At 38.0% G+C, this 19,455-nt stretch overlaps 1 protein-coding gene across 3 annotated transcripts; it reads right to left on the bottom strand.

Annotated features, from left to right (window-relative positions):
- Positions 1 to 314: 314 nt before the first annotated feature.
- LOC105439701 (acid-sensing ion channel 1B-like) lies at positions 315 to 19,290 on the bottom strand. Of its 3 annotated transcripts, XM_030980837.1 has the most exons (7): positions 10,569 to 10,678; positions 7,754 to 7,945; positions 5,979 to 6,123; positions 4,571 to 4,627; positions 2,725 to 2,896; positions 1,751 to 1,842; positions 315 to 1,329 (listed from the first exon to the last, which is right to left on the bottom strand). In XM_030980837.1, exons 2-7 carry the CDS (start codon positions 7,847 to 7,849, stop codon positions 1,208 to 1,210), a joined length of 684 nt encoding a protein of 227 aa, XP_030836697.1. In that variant the 5' UTR covers positions 7,850 to 7,945; positions 10,569 to 10,678; the 3' UTR covers positions 315 to 1,207. The 3 variants fall into 3 exon arrangements, with proteins under 3 accessions (XP_030836697.1, XP_030836695.1, XP_030836696.1); XM_030980835.1 differs by lacking the exons at positions 315 to 1,329; positions 1,751 to 1,842; positions 2,725 to 2,896; positions 4,571 to 4,627 and adding exons at positions 11,381 to 11,551; positions 17,346 to 17,513; positions 18,644 to 19,290 and having other exon boundaries at positions 6,014 to 6,123; positions 10,569 to 10,693; XM_030980836.1 differs by lacking the exons at positions 315 to 1,329; positions 1,751 to 1,842; positions 2,725 to 2,896; positions 4,571 to 4,627 and adding exons at positions 11,614 to 11,781; positions 17,346 to 17,513; positions 18,644 to 19,290 and having other exon boundaries at positions 6,014 to 6,123; positions 10,569 to 10,693.
- Positions 19,291 to 19,455: the final 165 nt, after the last annotated feature.

Genomic DNA, 19,455 nt, shown 5'->3' on the forward strand with positions numbered 1-19,455 from the left:
GCACAAATATATTCCCCCGACTATACCAGGGCATCTACCCGTATGACCATGGCACCACCCCCCCCCCCTCTCCCCGCCCAGTACACAACATTATACAAATAATGAATGGTTATGAGTTCAATAGTGCGAATATTTTCATGAGTTGAAAGATTAACATTCTATTCAACGAGGCGTCAGCCGACTTGAATAGAACTAACGTTAATCTTTCAACGAATGAAAATATTCGCACTATTGAACGAATGAAGAACATTCATTATTTACAAATCGAAGAAGATATAATAGAACGTTAATCAATAAATTATGCTTTACTCCTTATATTAAAGATAAATTAAAGTTGGAGTCAACTTCAAGCCTTCTCGATTACATTCAGATTGCCTTTGCGTCAGATACACACAGTGATACGCGCACGGCAGTACGCAGTCTGCATATAACCAAAATTGCACGGCGAATATAACCAAAAATGCACGCTCGTGCAATAGAACATCTATTAAATATCATGTGACCAACAATCCTCCAATCAAATGATAAGGGTCCACGTAGGTGTTGTATAAAATGCTTTATCCATATGCGATCGGGGGTATCATGACATATGCAATTATCATGGCGATAGTTATCCTAGGATCACCATGTGCGTCTATATTATATACCTTTGTGTTTTGAGGTATTTCAGTTAAAGTTATGCGTCATTGGATGCAGACCGGATGACTATGATGACTGAAGTTCCACGAGCTCGGAGTTTCCCCATAGACCAAGAATTATCATCCTTGCGAACTGTATCCTGTATACATGTACATGCTTTTAATAATCGGTCTTGTAATCGTTCGAAACACGTTGACTATATAAACATGGAGCTGTACCCGGGACATCCCGCGGACCGACAGTCGGTCTCGTAAACCGTCTGGAAGTTTCCAGAAGACACGTCAGAAACTGACATGTCAATATCTTGCGCTGTCGGTCTTGCGAACCTTCTGATTTACTTTCCTGACGGTCTGCGAGATCGACAATGTCGGCCTTGTTGCTCATGTTGCCAGAAACCTTTGGTCTAATGGACCTATCTTCCACGAAATGTGGTTTAGGTGGCTCTTCGAAATCACGAGTCTTCTTCGTTCGGTGTCAATTAATGTTGGTCTCTTGATAGTTTGGTCTTGTCAACCTTCCATCAATAACATCGCAGTAGGTTCCTAATTCATTCCTCGTCATTGGTTGATTACTTTCGTCGCGCTAATCTGGTGTAGTAGAAATGGGTCGAGTTGCTCAGGAGATCGAAGAATTCAAAGATGGTGAGAATACTCCCTCCTAGCCACAGTCCCATCGCGCCTCCGATATCACCTAGAGTAGGAGACAAACAAACAAAACAAGTTAGACTAAGGTTTAGGCAGTGGCCTTTGGAAAGGTTAGGGTTAGGGTTATGGTTAGGTTTTTGTTTGGTCCAGGGATGAAGATAGAATTCGGAAACTGCAGAGATATTGCCACCGGGGTATGCTTAATTGACATGAATACATTTCCATAATACGCAATCATATTTGTTTACTCTCTTTAAGCCCATAACATGTCCCGAACCAAAGGCCAATACCCAAACTCCTGACCAGTAGTGACAAAGTTATGATTTATTTCAAGTACAAATTGAAAAGGGAAAGACGCAAAATCACAATATTGGGAAGGAAATGTATTAAGATGTGCAAGACTGGGTATCAAGTGTGCCCCTCTACACATGTAAATAATGCTCTATAAAAATCAGTAAAATACTTACAAAGAAGACTGAAGAATGTATAAGCTGTTTGTTGTGTGATCTTCTCAATGCTGAGCTCTTTGAAGAAGATGTTTATGAACACCATGTTTTCACTGTCAAATATAACATGAGAAGTCAACTCGCCATAAACGTGATAAAGGCAGTATTATTATTTTGAGTTCCTTTATTAATTATCAACATAATCATTTTCACAAAAGATTGATACATGCTCTATTACATGACTTGTCATATAAATATTCAAACAATAAAATATTACAAAATAGCCTCGGCCGCACAACTACATATAAGAAACAACACAATTTGTACACCAATTCTATAACATTAAAAAAAAGCAAACAGAACATAGACACTCAGAAACATTTTGAAAAATGAAACCATTCATTTCACGAGATTATATTTTTAAAGATTTGTTTTGCTATATATCTGTCAATATCATGATAAGTTTTAACAGCTGACATAACTTTTTCATACAGTAGTATCTGATTTTTGCATTTGGCTGAATACATTTCTTATCTTACAATAATTAAGATACAATTCACAGCGCTGCTGTGACTTCCTTTCAAGTCAAACAATTTTATATTTGCTTTGTGCGTTTGGCAGTATTATGGTCTTATTATTAAATAAGTCTCGTCAGTCCTAATACTGGTCTTCCTGACGATCCCTGCAATACCCATTTGACTGGGTCAATAGGGATACATTTAGGGAAAAACGCCTTGTCCAAGGAATATGATGTAAGCACCAAGTGAAGATCGAACCTAGGACCTCTCGTATGAGAGTCAAGATCCTTCACCAGCAGTTTACCACGCCACCTCTCATTAATAAATACCACGTCTCTACTATTATCAAACAAATAATTTTAACTGTCTTAATTATAGTGGGCTGGGTTTACTCCTCAAGGACAACACTTGTATCGGATGAAATGGAATCATTCTAAATCGACTACCTATAACATTACGATAAATATTTGTTTTTACCTGAAGTATTCAGGAGAAAGTGTAATGTTGTAAACGCGTTGGTAGATATCGGACAGTGAAGCGGACCAGAAGTGTGACGGAAATCCCGCTGTAGTGACTACAGGCTCATACGTTACGCTGTGACACGGAACTGGGCATTCGCAATCATGGGCAGCGGTCTTGATGAAATCAACTGAAATAAGATGAACAACAAAAAAAAAGAAGCTCTTTTAATTATGCATCTTGCGTTAACAAGATAAAACCCATACTGATAATGTTGTTGGACTCAGCCCGCTTCAGTGTTCACGCTATCGCCGTTGCACACAAGGCGTTTATTTGGCTGACGTAAGACTGCGTCGATCAGCGAATGGCGCAGTTCTTGGGGCGTCACATGAGTGTGATTTCGTACAAAAATGGATTAGAAATTAATGCTGCTTTGAATTACTGGTTGATGAACAGATTTTCTTCTTATGCTTTATTAACGCATGCGATAATTGACGCAATCGAAATGACATGGCGTGTGCAACCGGCATTATTAGGCTCCGGTTATAGGGCTCAACTGCTAATGCTACGTTTACACTATGTTCCCGGCGGTCACGGCAGCCCCGTTTGCCCGAAACGTAGTGCGCTGTGGGATTTAGGCCATTTCCCCCCTCTGTTTTCAAGCTTCGTTAGGTCTTGCCAAGTTTTCTCACGGTTTATCACGGTTTCCGTGATGGGCCGTGGGAGGGAAAGGGAATGCTGTCCCGGGGCCTCCAAGGCACACTACGGTTCGGCCTGCGGTCGACCAAGGATGCCAGTACGTTCCCTGTCGGTCCGTCACGTTCTGATGGGGTCCCTCACCTTGCTTACGTTTTGATCAAGGTCTGACACGTTTTTCACGGCCTGTCAAGGCTTTCTACGGATGAAACGTGGACACCAGGCAGCATTGGAGCATGTTTGTGCCCACGGTATAAAAAGAAGGCCTCCCAAGCAATAGCAATCATTGTACCCTGAGACCAGCGCGTCCAGCCAGACCGTAGTAGAACGCAACGCGCCGTAGCGCCCCGGGCCGGTAAACCGTCCCACTACGGACCGCCTCCAGGTTTTGTTACGGCCTGTTACGTACTGTCACGTTTTGTTGCGTTCACCCCGTTTTACTACGGCCTACCAGGTTTCTCATCCGCACCGTGACTGCCGCGGCAATTCTGTTGACAGTTTAATGCTACGTTTACACTATGTTCCCGGCGGCCACGGCAGCCCCGTTTGCCCGAAACGTAGTGCGCCGTGGGATTTAGACCAATTTTATCTCTGGATTCAAGTTTTGTTAAGTCTTGCCAATTTTTCTCACGGTCTACCACGGTATCCGTGACGGGCCGTGGGGGAGGGGATGCTGAGTCCCGGAGGCTCCAAGGCGCACTACGGTTCGGCCCGCGTTCTACCACGGATGACAAAACGTTCCCTCCCGGCCCGTCACGTTCTGAAGCTAAGCTGGAAGGCGTGGTAATCCTTTATAAAACTTAATAATGATAATAATAATACAACAATAATAGTTATGATAATAATATTAATAATATTGATAATAATAATAATAATATGTCTTGTTTACCCAGGGTAGCCTCATCAGTGTTCATACTGTTCTCCCTGAGGGCCTTGCAATCATATCATGAATAACATTGTTCTGAACTATTTTCTCTCTCTCTCTCTCTCTCTCTCTCTCTTCATTCGTTCGCTTTTCTTCAAATTTTATATTCGAGCAATGAGTTCTGAGCCCCATCATGTTCACAAGCAGAATTTCGTACCCACGCCAATGTTCGGGAAAAATGCTAACGAAATGACAAAACAGAACAAAATCATAACGCCCACATAATTTTTGTAATTTTCTTACTTGTTGCTGTTGCTGCACAGTCATAGAGCTCCACAGGGTTACAAACAGAGGTGTTACCTTGATATGAAAAGAGAACATGTTTTAATGTTAGTACATGATAATGAAATCAAGAGCCAAAAACTCCTATTCTAGCGCGGTTAGTGGGGATCACGCAATCACTAAGGTTCGCGCCATCACTCGGCTTAACGTTTATAGTCGGCGAATAACAAAAATCATTATAGGGTCCAGAAGTAGACTACACGAACAGGTGCGTTGTATCATGGTCAGTATCATTTTGATAATTATTTCAAACCCCCAACCACTAATATAACGGCCAACCACCATAACCCCCGCTGTTTGAAATCAAAGTGAACTTGATCCTTTGAATTGCATTTCAAACATAAGTATTCTCCATTTTCATTTTTTTTCGGCCAATACTTGTTTCTCCATCTTCAGCATCACATACGAGTATCTATCGATTTATTCTTATGATTAACGACTCTATCAAACAAGTTCACAAGCTAATCAATCAATCTTCCTCTCATCGTCCATATGAAATTCATTTAAAAAATCAAACAATTAATTTGAATTTCCTTTCATATAATAATAATAATAATAATAGTGGGTTCTTGTATAGCGCTCATGTCAGTCAGATTTGACCCTCCTGGCGCTCCCGATTATTACCCTGGCTTTAGCACGGCTGCCGTACGGCGCTCTAGCATTTCAAGGAATACAAAACCAAATAAGATATAACTTTCATTTGTATATTGTTTTATATATTCTTTAAATCTAATCGATTTAGTTTATTTCTTATTTTCACTGATAGATTGATGATTGGTTGGTTGATTGATTCCTTGATTCAGCTATTAAGATATATATTGTCTTCATTGGCTTTTGTTTACTTAATTGTTAGTTATTTATTCATATATTTATATATTAATCAGCTGATTATTCATTAGTTGATCAATTAATTATCAACTAATTACTATGTCAATTAATCAATTAACCAAATAATTAATTTAATCATTGATTGATTCATTCATCCATACATTCATTCGTTCGTACTGTTCATTTAAATCCACTTACTCACGTACATGTATAGTTAAGATGTTAATTACCTAGTGAAATAGTTAATAATTAGGTAGGAACGAAAAAAAAGTAAGTAACAAGGTAAGAAAGTACGTTACTTAGTTATTTATCTAGTTAGATAGTTATCTAGTTGGTTAGTTGTTAGTTAATTTAGTTAGATAGTTAATAAGTTAGTTAGTAAGTTAGTTATTTACTTAGTTAGTCAGTTAAAGTTAGTTAGTAAGTTAGTGAGTGAGTTGGTTAGTGTTTAATTAGTTAGTTACTTAATTAGCTAGTTAGTTAGTTGGTTAGTGTTTAATTAGTTAGTTACTTAATTAGCTAGTTAGTTAGTTGGTTGTACCTGGCATGTAAGGTTCTTTGCAGCCGCATCTTTGAATCACGTAGTCGGTATGACACTCATCGCGGCATCCTGATGTGGAGTAGTGGTCGTAATATTTCAGATTTTTGTGGCCGCACACACCGTGGGGCGGCGGGAGATTATTCACCTGGGGTTGTGCGTAGATAAAAAAAAAATGATTGAGATAGTGCGAGGAAACTTATTAAGAACAAAAGGAAGAATGGATGGGGAGAGATAATTGGGGGGGGGGGAGACGAAGGAGAAAGAGTGGATCTTTCAAAGTATCGGAGAAACGAGGGCTAAGTGGGAGAAAAGAGTGGGGAAAGATGGAAGAAGAGGTGAGAGAAAGAGCAAGCGAGAGGGAGAGGGGGTTGAGGGGGAGGAAAGACAGAAAGATAGATAGAGAAAGAGAGGGAGATCGAGACAGAGCCGGGGGAGGGGAGCGGGAGGGGTGTAGAGGATGAGACAGGGAAACGATGATTTAGCATTATAACAGTATACATTTTGATTAACAAAAACAATACACATTTAAGTAGGCCGAAGGGCTTATCGACGCCGACATAAAAAGAAAAAAATCCACCCCATGGTTATTGCTATATTGTCATATTTTAATATTATCCCGGAACGTTTTACAACCCAGTGGAAAATGTGATCATATTTATCTAATCAATTGTCGTTACATTAGCCGGTCAGCCGCCCCCATAATCATGCAGGCGCTTAATGTTTTTTATTATTAATTATAATAGGCATAACTATGGCGCCGTCTATCTAAAAATTCTGTTCCGAGGCGCACTAATTATTACCCCGGCAGTAGCCTAGCTGCCATTACAGCGCTCTAGCATTTCACGGAATTAATTCCTGCCAGGTACCCATTTACCTCAACTGGGTCGAGTGTGGCAAATGAGATTAATGCCTTGCCAAAGGACATTGGTGCCGTGTCGGGGATCGAACCACGACCTTTGAATTTCAAGTCAAGTGCTTTAACCACTCGATTACGCCACTTCTACGATATCAGTTTCAATGTAAAAGAATGGATGGGTCTAACAAAGTGGAATAAAACAAATATTTAAGATGAACCTTGGAGTTCATAATGTTTAATTCCATTTCAGTCCATACTAAATAAATATCTTACATTGAATATTCTTTATGGAAGATACTTTGTTGAGATTTGGGTAGTAGCTGTCAAGAAGTGCACTTTATGTTATAGCGATGAAGAAACTATCATTCATGTGGTTTTGGAGGCCTTTTTTCACTATCATATTGAATTAAAGTCGAAGTTTGAGTTCTGGATATTTCGAAATGCGGGGGGGGGGGGGGGATATCATACATACACAGTGGCGTGGCGTATGTTTAGTCACTGGGAGGGGGGGGGGGAATCAGTGTTTAGTCTACTAGATTAGCGTTTTTAAATCCCCCTTTTTATAGTTACTGCACCCTTTTAGTAAAGGGGGTGGGGGTATAATTAAGAAATTACACAATTGAGGGGCACTTTTTTGTTGTATAATTAAAATATGTCCTTTTGGTTTCGTAAGGGAGTGGGCGGGGGCTAGCTGTGCCCCTAATTCCTCCACTGATTTATTAGATACGCCTGTGTAAGAGAGAGGGGAGGGAGGGCACAATCCCCCAAACAGCACTCGTCGTCAATGTATATTTGTTGTGTTATTTATTAAGGAAAGCCAGACGCTTTTTAAAGAGGATGGGGCCACGAGCCGGTTGCCCCCTCCACCTTCCTCTGGCTTACAAGGCATTTGGAATATAAATTTGACAGGTTTACGTACCTCTGTTATCTCGAGACCGACTAGGTTCTCGGTCCCAGGCCCGACGGCAAAGCCCAACTCGGATACTAATGGGACTTCATTCCGGTCGTAAACCATCACTTGAAAAACCGCTGGAAACACGATGGAAATCACTCGAATAGAAGTAGTCCCATTGCTGTGTATCCAGTATCATACCCAGTCCGTGGAGTTTACCTATGTACGGGAATGAAGGAAAGAGTCATAAGAAAGAAGGAAAAAGAAACAGATGGTAGGATTTTAAAGGATAGTCATTTGTTTGTTTGTTTGTTTGTTTGTTTGTTTTACCACATTTAGCCCGAGTCACTAAAACTCTTTATTCAAAGCTGTACATGAGCAATATCATCACCCTTCACAATAGATATTTAGACATTTAAAGGCATTTTGCTTACTTTCAATAGTTTTGAAAGTTTTTAACCTGCACTGTTTGGTTTGTTTGATTTGTTTGTTTGTTTTACCCTAGTCGGCCTGGCTGTTAGGAAAGCATGTATTTGCTTGTAATTAAGCAACCAGGGAACCGACGGCTTTAAGTCCTCCCCGAGGAACTTGGTTGTGAGGATTAATGCCTTACCAAACGTCACTAGCGCATCGAACCAGGGACCTCCCGGTTACGAGACCACTGTTCTACCACCGAGCCATCGCGCCTTCCATCACAAAATCGGCAACAGATTTAGAAACGGAAAACAAATATTTGTTTGGGTTCCCTGATATTATTTGAACACCGCTGGTCACTCTGGTAAATGGGTACCAGTACGCTGCCCAGTGGTCGATGCGTTCATCATAAGTAACTCGTGACGACAAAGAGTGATTGCGGGCTATAACTCCCTTTATTTTAATCCAGAATACAAACATCCCAATTTGCAGAAAGTCACGAAGTTTGCTCTATGGACTGTTCTGTTTATAGCATCGCTAGAAATCGTGTAAATCAAATTGCAATTTGGACCTATTTAATTTTAAACAAAATACATGTTCGTATCATCATGGGACATCACACTAATTATGCATACGATCGCAATGGTAGGAGAAAAAGAAAGAGAGAGAGAGAGAGAGAGAGAGAGAGAGAGAGAAGGCAGGATTTATACCAAAAAAAGAAAATAAAGCAAAAGAGTGAAAGAAAGATGGATATTGTAGGTATAAATAGCTAAATAGATAACATATAAGAAGAGAGGGAGAAAAGAGAGAGAGAGAGAGAGAGAGAGAGAGAGAAGGAGAGAGAGAGACAAAAAGAAAGAAAGAGAGAGAAAGAAGGAGAAGAGAGAGAAATAGAGAGAGAGAGAGAGAGGGAGAGAGAGAGAGAGAGAGAGAGAGAGAGAGAGAGAGAGAGAGAGAGAGAGAGAGAGAGTGGGGATAGAAAGAGAGATAGATGGGCGGAAGTAAACGAGTGTTGGTATAGCGTTAACGTTATCACGCGATGGGTTGCCATCGTTACAAATGCACTGGCGCTGTTTACCCTCGGTTGTAATTAGGCGGAGAGGCACTCATTAGCTCGGTCCCGTATACCTTTCACCTTGCCTTTCTCTATGAATTATGACCACAAAAGCTCTCATATTCCACTGAAAACGACTAGATTACGATTGTTTAATTAGACTGGCGATAGAAAGCACATTTGATATCAATTTAATTACTTGTAAAAGCCCTAGGATGAAGGAAATATCAATTAATATAGCAAAAGCGTAATGCGAAACGGAAAAATCGGGAGGACAAACAAAAATATGATATATTTTTTAGTAAAAGGGTATTAAATCCCTTTCTTTATCACCTTCCATTTGTCACATGAATCTAAAGCTATGAACCAAACTCTCTTTCATACAGCCAGGCAAGATTTTTAATCCAATCGGATTTGTATACATTATAATGAGGACAAGAGTGACTAGGTCAATACAATAAGCTCTCCCAATCATCATATGGGTCAAGATTAATTACATCAAGGTTTTAAGTCTTCCATACAAAGACAGAATCACAAAGAGATAGTTAAACTAATAGTAGCTGCTAATTATTCATTAGAGAAATTGAAAAGACAACTGATTTATAGTGCCCAAATTGAAGGGAAAATGAAAATAAACTAGCAGTCATAGACCCAGTTTTTAATAAAATATTTATTTTACGAGTCCGATTAACCCATTTGATACCTGATTCAACTCGATTTCACTTTTAAAAAAAATCAATTCCATCAAACGAAACAGGTCAGTAAAAGTGAAAGTAAATACTGATTAAAAATAACAAATTTGTCAATTTCTAAGGGTTGGATCAATCAACACAAACTGGCAACTCTGTGACTTATCTTTTGTTTGTTTGTTTTTAATTATGCGGTTTCAAAATGGAACATATTCATTTACATAAATTAACAATTATTTCTTCATTATACATAATTATAAAGTTTTCAGTACATTAAATAAGATGCATACAGACACAAATATTTGTCAATGTACAAAATACATAAAACGGAGGAGATTGCCATCATGAGTGGTAAGCTTTAAATCGATCTCGGCCTCGGGAGAATTATTGGCATAACTCTTTAAATCTCTTGAATCTTGCGAGCTCCCTCCCGTTTGCCTTGTACTGATTAAATCAAATTAAAGATATGTTTCTTTACATAACCCTGTACTCTTGCAAAAATGAGAGAATGTAACATTGATATTCGGGCAAGAGATAGCAGCCCTCGTGTGGGATGGTGCCTCCACGGCTATGTGGACAGAGCAAAGGTAATTACAGGCAGTTTCTAGGGTACTTAGCTCACTGAACATGCTGAATTTCCCTATTCAATGATTAGATTGATAAACAAACGATTTATACTACATACCTGACGTTTCAACCATGAGTAAATCAGTGCCATCTGTGCCTGTGTTGAAGGTGAAGCAGACCCCAAAGTCAAAGATATCGAAGGAAAAATTGGCTGCAGTCAGCTCCTCAGTTCCCCAGAAACCACTGAAGGAAGAATACAAAGACAAATCGATGAAGGCATATCAGAACACTGTTTTATGATAACTTATCCTTTATCACAATCACAATGCTCAGTCAATTACAGAATATTAATAACACAAACAAACTAAACTATACTCTTGGATGTACGGGTCCTACAAAACGTGATGTAGCTGCTCTCGTGTTTTTAAGAGAATAGAGTCAAGCAAACGAAGCCTTTTCGTCCTCCAAGGCTTTTTAATTTTTTGCTTAATCAAATCTTTATAAAAAGTTTTTTTTTAATTATTAAAACAACAGAAACACACAAAAAAAAACTAGAAAGACTCATATTTTAAGATGACAACATGGATGTCAAATTGGTGCTGTAGAATATTTTTCACGATTAACAACTGATAACTATCAGATTTTCGGGAACAATCTAAACAAATATATATTTTCAAAATGTGTATTATAATTAAAAAAACACCTAAACAGCATTTTATGATGAAATATGAAAATTAATGAAATGAAATGAAATGAAAATCCTGGGTCATTTACACTTCGGTAAATATCAATATTTGCATTTTGAAAAGGATAATGCAGAGGTAACAGTAAAATCACGTTTTGATAATAATGAACTAGATTTTGAATTGAGACAAATTCTCGCTCTTGTCGGATTCGCAAAAATTAAAGCATGCAGTAAACGGGACTTACTATACAAATGAATCTTCGATTTTATGCGACACATTGAAGTAAAATTCTGTGGTGTTAACGTTCGGAAGTCCACTCTCATAGTACTTTGAAAAGTTCATGCCAAATCCATAGCTCTCATACATTTCTGTAAGCAGAGCTGCATATTCGGGAAAAGCCTGAATGGACGTCTTCCTAAAACACCAAAAAACAAAGGGCATGAGAAAGATGACGTAAAACAAAGATGAAAGACTTACTACACAAAAGAGTTGTTTATTGTGTGCGCAGCCTTGATAAAGAATTCCGTGGAGTTTATGTTTCCTAGCGAAGCGTGGTACTTTGAAAAGTCGACAGGTCGGTAGCGAGAATAGTAGGTATCCTGCAGAAAAGCTGACATGTTTGGGACGGTTTCAACGACAGAATTCCTAAATAGAGAGAAGCGGGATAGAGAGAGTCAAAGAAAGAGAGAGTGAGAGCGGCAAGGGAAGAGGGGGGGGGGGGGAGTGTGGTGGAGGGGAAAAACGGAGAGAAATGAAAAGAGCGAGAGCGAGAGGGAGAGCGAGAGTGTGAGAGAGAAATAAATAAAAGGATATGGAGAGAAAGAAAGAAAGAGATAAGGAAAGAGGAGATGGAGAAAAAATGAGTAATAAAGAAGATGTAGAAAAAGAAGAAGTAGAAGACAAATTAGAAGAAGAAAAAGAAAAAAAAAGAAGAAATAGAGAGAGAGAGAAAATGGGAAGGGGGGGGGGGGTCAAAGCAAATTACAAACACAGATAAACACAATCAATAATGAGCAGAAAATGGAGGCATATTACGACGACAGATTGCAATATGCAAAGTAAATGAAGTATAAAGATCCATTAAGAAATCAAAAGAAAAAATGGGTTGATATTATATCTGTCTATAAGGCAACCAGTACGTCGTAGACAGGAGAAAATATACATAATATAACCAATTATTCAACAATGATCTATACTTCTATTTGTGGCTCGTGTTTTCCAAAGCTATCCACTCCCAAACAAAAGAGGTCACTCTCGACAGCGATGATTTATAATATTTAAATATATATATACTACATGTATAAAGCTATATTTCACACATTTACACACACCAAAAAACTTGATTTTTTTTCTTGATTCCTGCAAATGCCTCGTATGAGGGCTCTTTTGACAAAAGGATACAACAGGACTTCCACTAACGCTACCGCGAGGAAAAACCTTTCAATTGAAAATACTAAGTCATCATGGAAACCTACGGAGAGCATCTACCATTTGCACATCGATATGATTGTTTTAATAATTTAGTTGATGGTATAACGCAAATATTGAGTTTTTCTTTTGCTTTCATCCCCTGATCTATAATACATCAATGATCGCAATCATCTAGCTAGCAAATGCAAAATTCTAGCACAATAACGCACTTCGCGGTCCTCCCAATAATTTAGTTGATGGTATAGCGCAAATATGCGACTTTTGATATTGCTCTAATCCCCTGATCTATAATACATCAATGATCGCGATCATCTACTAGCAAATGCGAAATTCTAACACAATAACGCACTTCGCGATACTCCCAATAATTTAGCTGATGGTATAACGCAAATATGCGACTTTTGATATTGCTCTTATCCCCTGATCTATGATACATCAATGATCGCGATCATCTACTAGCAAATGCGAAATTCTATCACAATAACGCATTTCGCGTTACTCCAAATACCTACTCAATAAAGTTACCCTTAATGCGTTGACATAGCGGCCCTCATTGAAAGGTCATGGGTATGGCTCCATTTTCTCTATTCAAATATGCTTTCCACTATACTCTCACTGACTAAGCACGTTTAATCGTCCAATCAAATCAGGTCATTAGAATGAAAGCCAAACTCCCATCGCTTCATGCATCAAACAACAAGTGGCTAATTGAAGATAAAGGATACAGGCGTAGCCAGTTTTCATCATGATGTAGGATAGGGACGGCCGGGGAGGGGGGGGGGGGGGGTGAGGGGGTGGCCGCCCAAACAAAATGCCGATATCTTGATTAGGAATTAAAGAATCAATTTTGCCGACAGAAAATGAAGTGCGGTGACGACCCTCGTCTCTCTCTCTCTCTCTCTCTCTCTCTCTCTCTTATCCCTCCCTCCCTCCCTCATCCCCTCTTCCCCCTCTCTCTCTCTCCTTCTCCCCCTTTGGGGGGGGGGGGGATATAAGGACGGATTTTATATTTTTTTTAAACCCCGCCCGTCTACGGCACGGGTGGAGGTTAGGCGCTTATCGATTGCAATTGTAGTATGCTGAGATTAATCATGTTTGCATGTTAGCTATACAGGATGGTTTCCATTGCCAAGATAATAATCATCAATCATTTTTGCTTCATGAATGCAGAATGACTGACTGGTTGTTGTTGTTGAGATTAATTGCGCTTCCATCGTAGATGATTTTCGTAATACGTCGTTTTATATTTGGTCCACATTTTCGTGGATGACCAATTTTTTTAAAAACATTCATCAAGAGGTGTCCGTCCTTAGTTTTAATGAAAGTCGCATATAATGAAAGAAAGAGAGAGGGAGAGAGAGAGAGAGAGAGAGAGAGAGAGAGAGGGGGGGGGGGAATAATAATAAACACGGTGGCGAAAAACAATTTGGTGATTTCAATTATAATCTGTACTCTACATTTTGCTTCGTACAAACATGCCCGTTTTTTGTCATTGAAGGAATAAATATGTTTTATAAAGGGATAAAATTGAGAGCATGATTAATCCATAACCCTATTACTTTAGAGACAAAAACATATATATATATATAGTCACGTATATATATATTATATACACTGTTGGTCATAAAGGTGGAATAATTATTTTTAACCCAATTTATGGAATGATTTAGACAATGATTTATTCCTAATAGATCTAGAAAATAGTATACATTTTAAAATTTTATTGGATAATAATTCACGAGTGTTTGTTTTGCGTGACTGCTAAAGCATTTATGTGCTACTATGCTAATCAACTAGGGGACCTACGTCTATGAGTCATAACTGACAGTAATAAAGGTTAATGCCTCACAAAAGGGCACTAATATAGCTGATCGACACGGTTTTGATCATGGGGCCTCACAGTAACGAGGTCATTGCTTAGCCGCTGAATCATGACTGTACATAGCGGGGCTAGGTTACGGGGCCGCCCCCACAAATACAAAAATAAAATGCAATAAATTATCAATAATTCATTGCATTTTCCCCGATCCCGAACAGAAAAAAAAAAATCATCTGTAGAGCCATGCATTATGGTTCAACGAATCGCCACACAGAGGATATTTTTCTGAGATCTTACGTCTATGGCTGATCGTCAACGAAATGGAGTTTAGTATTTTGTCAATTCTGTTTGTTGCTACGGCAGGCAGCCAGTGCAAACGAATTCGTTTATTGAAATTAAGGAAATGCAATCATTACTTTAAACAAACAGAACTTTGTTATTCCTAGCCCATTTTCTCCTGATTGAGGTGTCATATGAAAGGGCAGAAACTAACCTTTCTAGAAATGTGATTTTTCTCTTTGAAATTCAGATACCGTCCGCCAATTGACTTTTTGGTTCCCTCTCTTCAAATTGATTTAATCACTCATCATCGTATGAGTTTCATCAAATGAAAGAAGATGATATAAGCTTTACAAATATGTGCCATTTATTAATTGTAATTGTGATTAAGGTATGATAAAACATCGATAATTCTCGGTTTCGTTTTTTCTGGGACGCACATAATATTGTATTATGTACATTCTATAATCTCTGGTAAGAATTGTAACCTTATGTTTAATTGTACAGACTCTGCATTTTTTTAAAATTTAGTTGGAATAGAAAAACTCCTTTTTTTGTTTAAGTTGCCACCCTCGATAAGCTTTATTTGCTGTGAGAGATTAAACTCTGAAATTGACAAATTCATGAGCAACGTATCAGAAGCTTAGTTTTACTGTACAAATTTGTATCATCATCAGACTGCTTGTATATATAATAATATTGTTTGAAGGAAATTTGGTGCAGGCTTTATAAAAGGTGTGTGGCATATTTTGTTAATCCTTGCCACTGGATTCACTATCATTCATAAATCATATGGTTCTTTATTTAGAGCTACCCACCCCCCCCCCGTAAGAAAAAAAAAGAAGACATGGAACACTTTTAAAAAGCTAATTTTTCACTGAACTGCAAACCTGCAAAAATTAAATCATTATTTATCAGTATTGGTAACAAATAGAAACGAGATAAGAAAGAATGAAGGCCATGACGACCAGAAGTGCAATGAATCGTGCGCGACAAACACCATTAGTATAATTGTTCAAAACCGAATGAATGCAGTGTTGAGAAAGAGCAAATAGATGCTAATGTAGAAATAGCGATGTGTATCAATTATTCAAAAACAATTTCCGCCGATCGAGGCCAATATGTAATGCTAAAATTCAACCCCCCAAAACAGAGGGGGAAAATAGAAAGATAATGACCTACATTAAGTACGAGGTCACTATATCATTAACAATACAATTAAACACGACAATGAAGAAGCACGATTCATCTACAGGCTAATACTAATATCAAATAGCAAACTTTTTCATTAATGAATAGACATGCAATTGAACTGAGAGAAAAAAGAATGAAAGATGAAAATGGCCACCAATAAGTGTTACACTATATTATGCTTAACTCAACAAATACAACAATTTGTGCCTTTCGAAACGTACTGCATAAAAGTCGAAAGCACATGACAAAATACCTGGCTAGATATGTCTCAACGTTTACTATAGACATGTAGGCCTACTATCTGACATTCTTCAAGCGAAGCTTTGATATTGTTTGTTAAACTTTTGTAATAAAGTATTGATGAAGAAAAAAAGTATCCTTGTCGTTTTCTTGTCATAACAGTCTTCGCTGGGATGAACATGAATATGGGTCTGTTAACTGAATTTGTGGAATTTCTGTGCGATCTTTATATATGATTCTCATTCAATATTGATATTCTATGTACTTACTTCCTCAAAACCAATTAAACATTGAAACATCAACCAATTTAAGATATCGAAAATGTGAGAAATTAATATGTGCAAACCTGATCACAAAATATAAGTGCCAATTCTTTTTCCACGTTGTATTAGTACAATACAAAGTCATTTATATAATATACATTATGACGTGGAAGGTGGGAATATAATAAAACTAGCCCAGTAGCTTACGTCTCGACATGTTGTGTGATAAAGTGCTGAGATATTATGACGGCGCCAAATTTATCCCGACATTCTTGTTGTACCTCTGACATTAATTTTTTTTACCTCTGACATTTTTACCTCTGACATTATTACCCCTGACATTTTTACCTCTGACATTTTTACCTCTGTCATTTTATCCTCTGACATTTTTACCTCTTTTATTTTTACCTGGCATCACTTTAAGATCGTGGTTAACAAAACGTCAAGAGTAGCAACAATTGATTTCAGATAATATGACCTTTCCTCAATACCAAATTCAGGGTTTTTTTTCCTCAAAAGGACCAAAATCGCAAAGACTTGTAAGAATCGACTTACTTGCAACTGGAATACTATTGCCTGTAGAAATCATATCCCATTTTATGGAACACGTTATTTTTATATTCGCACACTTCAAAAGCTGATGGTATAGTGAACTCAAACAACACAATTTGAGAGTGATTGAACTCTCAAATTCCTCTTGTATTTGTTTTTTGTTTTGTTCGTAGACTCCAATTACTTGTCAATATTTTGCCAATACTTCCAGACACTCTCTCTTGCAGGACTTAACTGTCATTATGTTGTTTGAGTTCACTTCATGTCCAAATGAATTTCCACATGGACCAATAAAGTAAATCTGAATCTGAATCTGAATCCGAATCTGAATCTGCATGTCAAACCTCCAAACTGTATAAAATCAGTGATGGTCAATGTCTTTTGTGTTGATTTTTCGAAAGCCTTTATTCCATCGTGTTTCTGAAACTTACCTGAAAGAATTATAGTTACAAATGGCCACTGTCGGGAAAGTGAGGTTATTGACGTAGTTGATCTCGACGTCGACGCTCTTGGGGTACTGGGAGTAGTAAAGACATCGGTCAAATACTTGGTAGGTCATGACACCAAGGGCTACAGCAATGACCCAAGACCATACCATCCTGTAGGGACAGAGATCAAGGACAGCATTTGTTACCATGGCTACTCAACATCCGACTGCATTTCACTTTTTTAAACGCAAACGTTGGTATGCTCGTGTTTTGTTTTAATTAGGACCAAGATGTAAATTCGTGAATTACAACTGATCGTGTTACCCAGTAAGAATATGTTTGCGACATGATAAATAATGATTAAATATATGATTAAATAAATAAACTAATAAATACATAAATAAATAAAATAATAAATAAATAAAATAAAAAGTAAATAAATAAATAGATAGATAAATGGATAAATAAATAAATAAATATATAAATAGATAAATAAATAAATAAATATATAAATGAATAAATAAATGAATAAATTTTTTTTTTTATAATAATGCTTTATCATTTTCTACTTTGCAACCTTTCATTTCTGAATAGCAGTCCATTTATTATAGCGGTGCAATTATGAAGCCAAGAAGGTGCATTTCGAATACGTCGAAATCTGCATCGTTAGCCATTCGGAAGTGTCACCCTTTTCAAACGTATTGCAGCTTGCTATTGACGTCATGAAGGCGTTGAAGAAACGCCCAATATCGGGTTTGATGGTTTCATTTAAGCTTTGCTTGAAATGAAGCTCACTTTAACGGCATGCAAAAGAAATAAATTTCTGATCCGTTAAACTACCAATTATAGAGAAACTGATTTCACATTGTTGAGTAGAATAGAAGGCCTATTTGTTAAACCGATCTTTTCCCCCTTGTTATTTTCAAATTAACAAACCGCAACAGTAAAGTTGTTACCCAATCGAACGACGTATACCTTGCATTTCAAATAAATTCGACATGATATATATATACAAATTCTTATTTATTTATTTGTTTATTTCTGGTATGACTTGAAAGTAATACTAAATAACCGCATTGCGCCATCATTTCGTTTCTCATTTAACTTCTTCGAGAAAGCAGTCTGTTCATCTATAAACATAGAGAACCAATGTTCGTCCTTGAGGGACGGGAGTTCAATAATACGTAAATCTTATCTTTTTAAAAATTAGAAATGAAATTTATGTCTACAAATGAAATTGCAATCGACAGATGAAACGAAGAAATCTGTACATGATATTTCAATGATACAAGAAAACATACCTCCTAGTTCGATTTTCGCGTCCATTGAACAAGTATTTCAAGCCTGAAACACTGACAGTATCGGGCAACCCCTTCGCCACTACTGCAATCCATGTTACCTTATCCTTGTAGGGGGGTAAACCTTTGAAAGGGTAGGGGCCCGCCGTCTCCACTTCGGTAGTAAATATCCCCTTCTCGGGGTCGGTGTACGCCATTTTCGGGTACGTGTCCGCCTCTGATGATGCAACATGAATTACCCGCGAAGGCATCTTATTCTCTCTGCATGGTCTACAGTTTCGACTCAAGTGCGGTGTTTGGTTAAACGAAATTAATAATCAGCCTAATGTGAGTTTTATGATGATTGATCTCTCATTCGCCACTTACGACGCGTCAGACTCTTCATTTTGGGTGTAAAACATAGACCCAGTCGATTCTGTCGTTGCGCGACTAATGTTGCTTGTCTCTAAGAAAAGGGCGATCAGGTAATTAAGCAACTAGATGAAATTGAAAGTCAACGAGTTTACATGTCGCTATCTTTTCCAAATGATATGCAATAATGATAACTGTGATAAACCTCACGTTGTTATTATCCGGATCGAATTCGAGAGGCGTACACAGAAATCCTTTCTCTCTCTTCACCGTTACTAAATTTAATCGCGTCATCCATATGATGTTCTAATCCGAATGAAGTTTACCCAGCAAACCTTATCCGCAAACCTCTCGGTCCGTCACGCTTTGTTCTGATTGGTCAGTGTGTGTGATCATGTGATGCATTCTGCGCTTCATCACGTGATCACAGAATGGCGGTGCGCATCCTGTTATACACTCCGATA

Source organism: Strongylocentrotus purpuratus, unplaced genomic scaffold (genome assembly GCF_000002235.5).
Source record: "Strongylocentrotus purpuratus isolate Spur 01 unplaced genomic scaffold, Spur_5.0 spur5_scaffold_11, whole genome shotgun sequence".
In the NCBI taxonomy this organism is placed as follows: Eukaryota; Metazoa; Echinodermata; class Echinoidea; order Camarodonta; family Strongylocentrotidae; genus Strongylocentrotus; species Strongylocentrotus purpuratus.

Excerpts from the sequence above, each read along its gene's own strand:
- LOC105439701 (XM_030980835.1), bottom strand. The coding sequence starts at position 18,891 with ATGCCTTCGCGGGTAATTCATGTTGCATCATCAGAGGCGGACACGTAC. Across the intron at positions 11,552-17,345 it reads TGTAACTATAATTCTTTCAG|GAAGACGTCCATTCAGGCTT; the intron begins GTAAGTTTCAGA and ends TTGGTGTTTTAG. Across the intron at positions 10,694-11,380 it reads ATCGAAGATTCATTTGTATA|TGGTTTCTGGGGAACTGAGG; the intron begins GTAAGTCCCGTT and ends TTCTTCCTTCAG.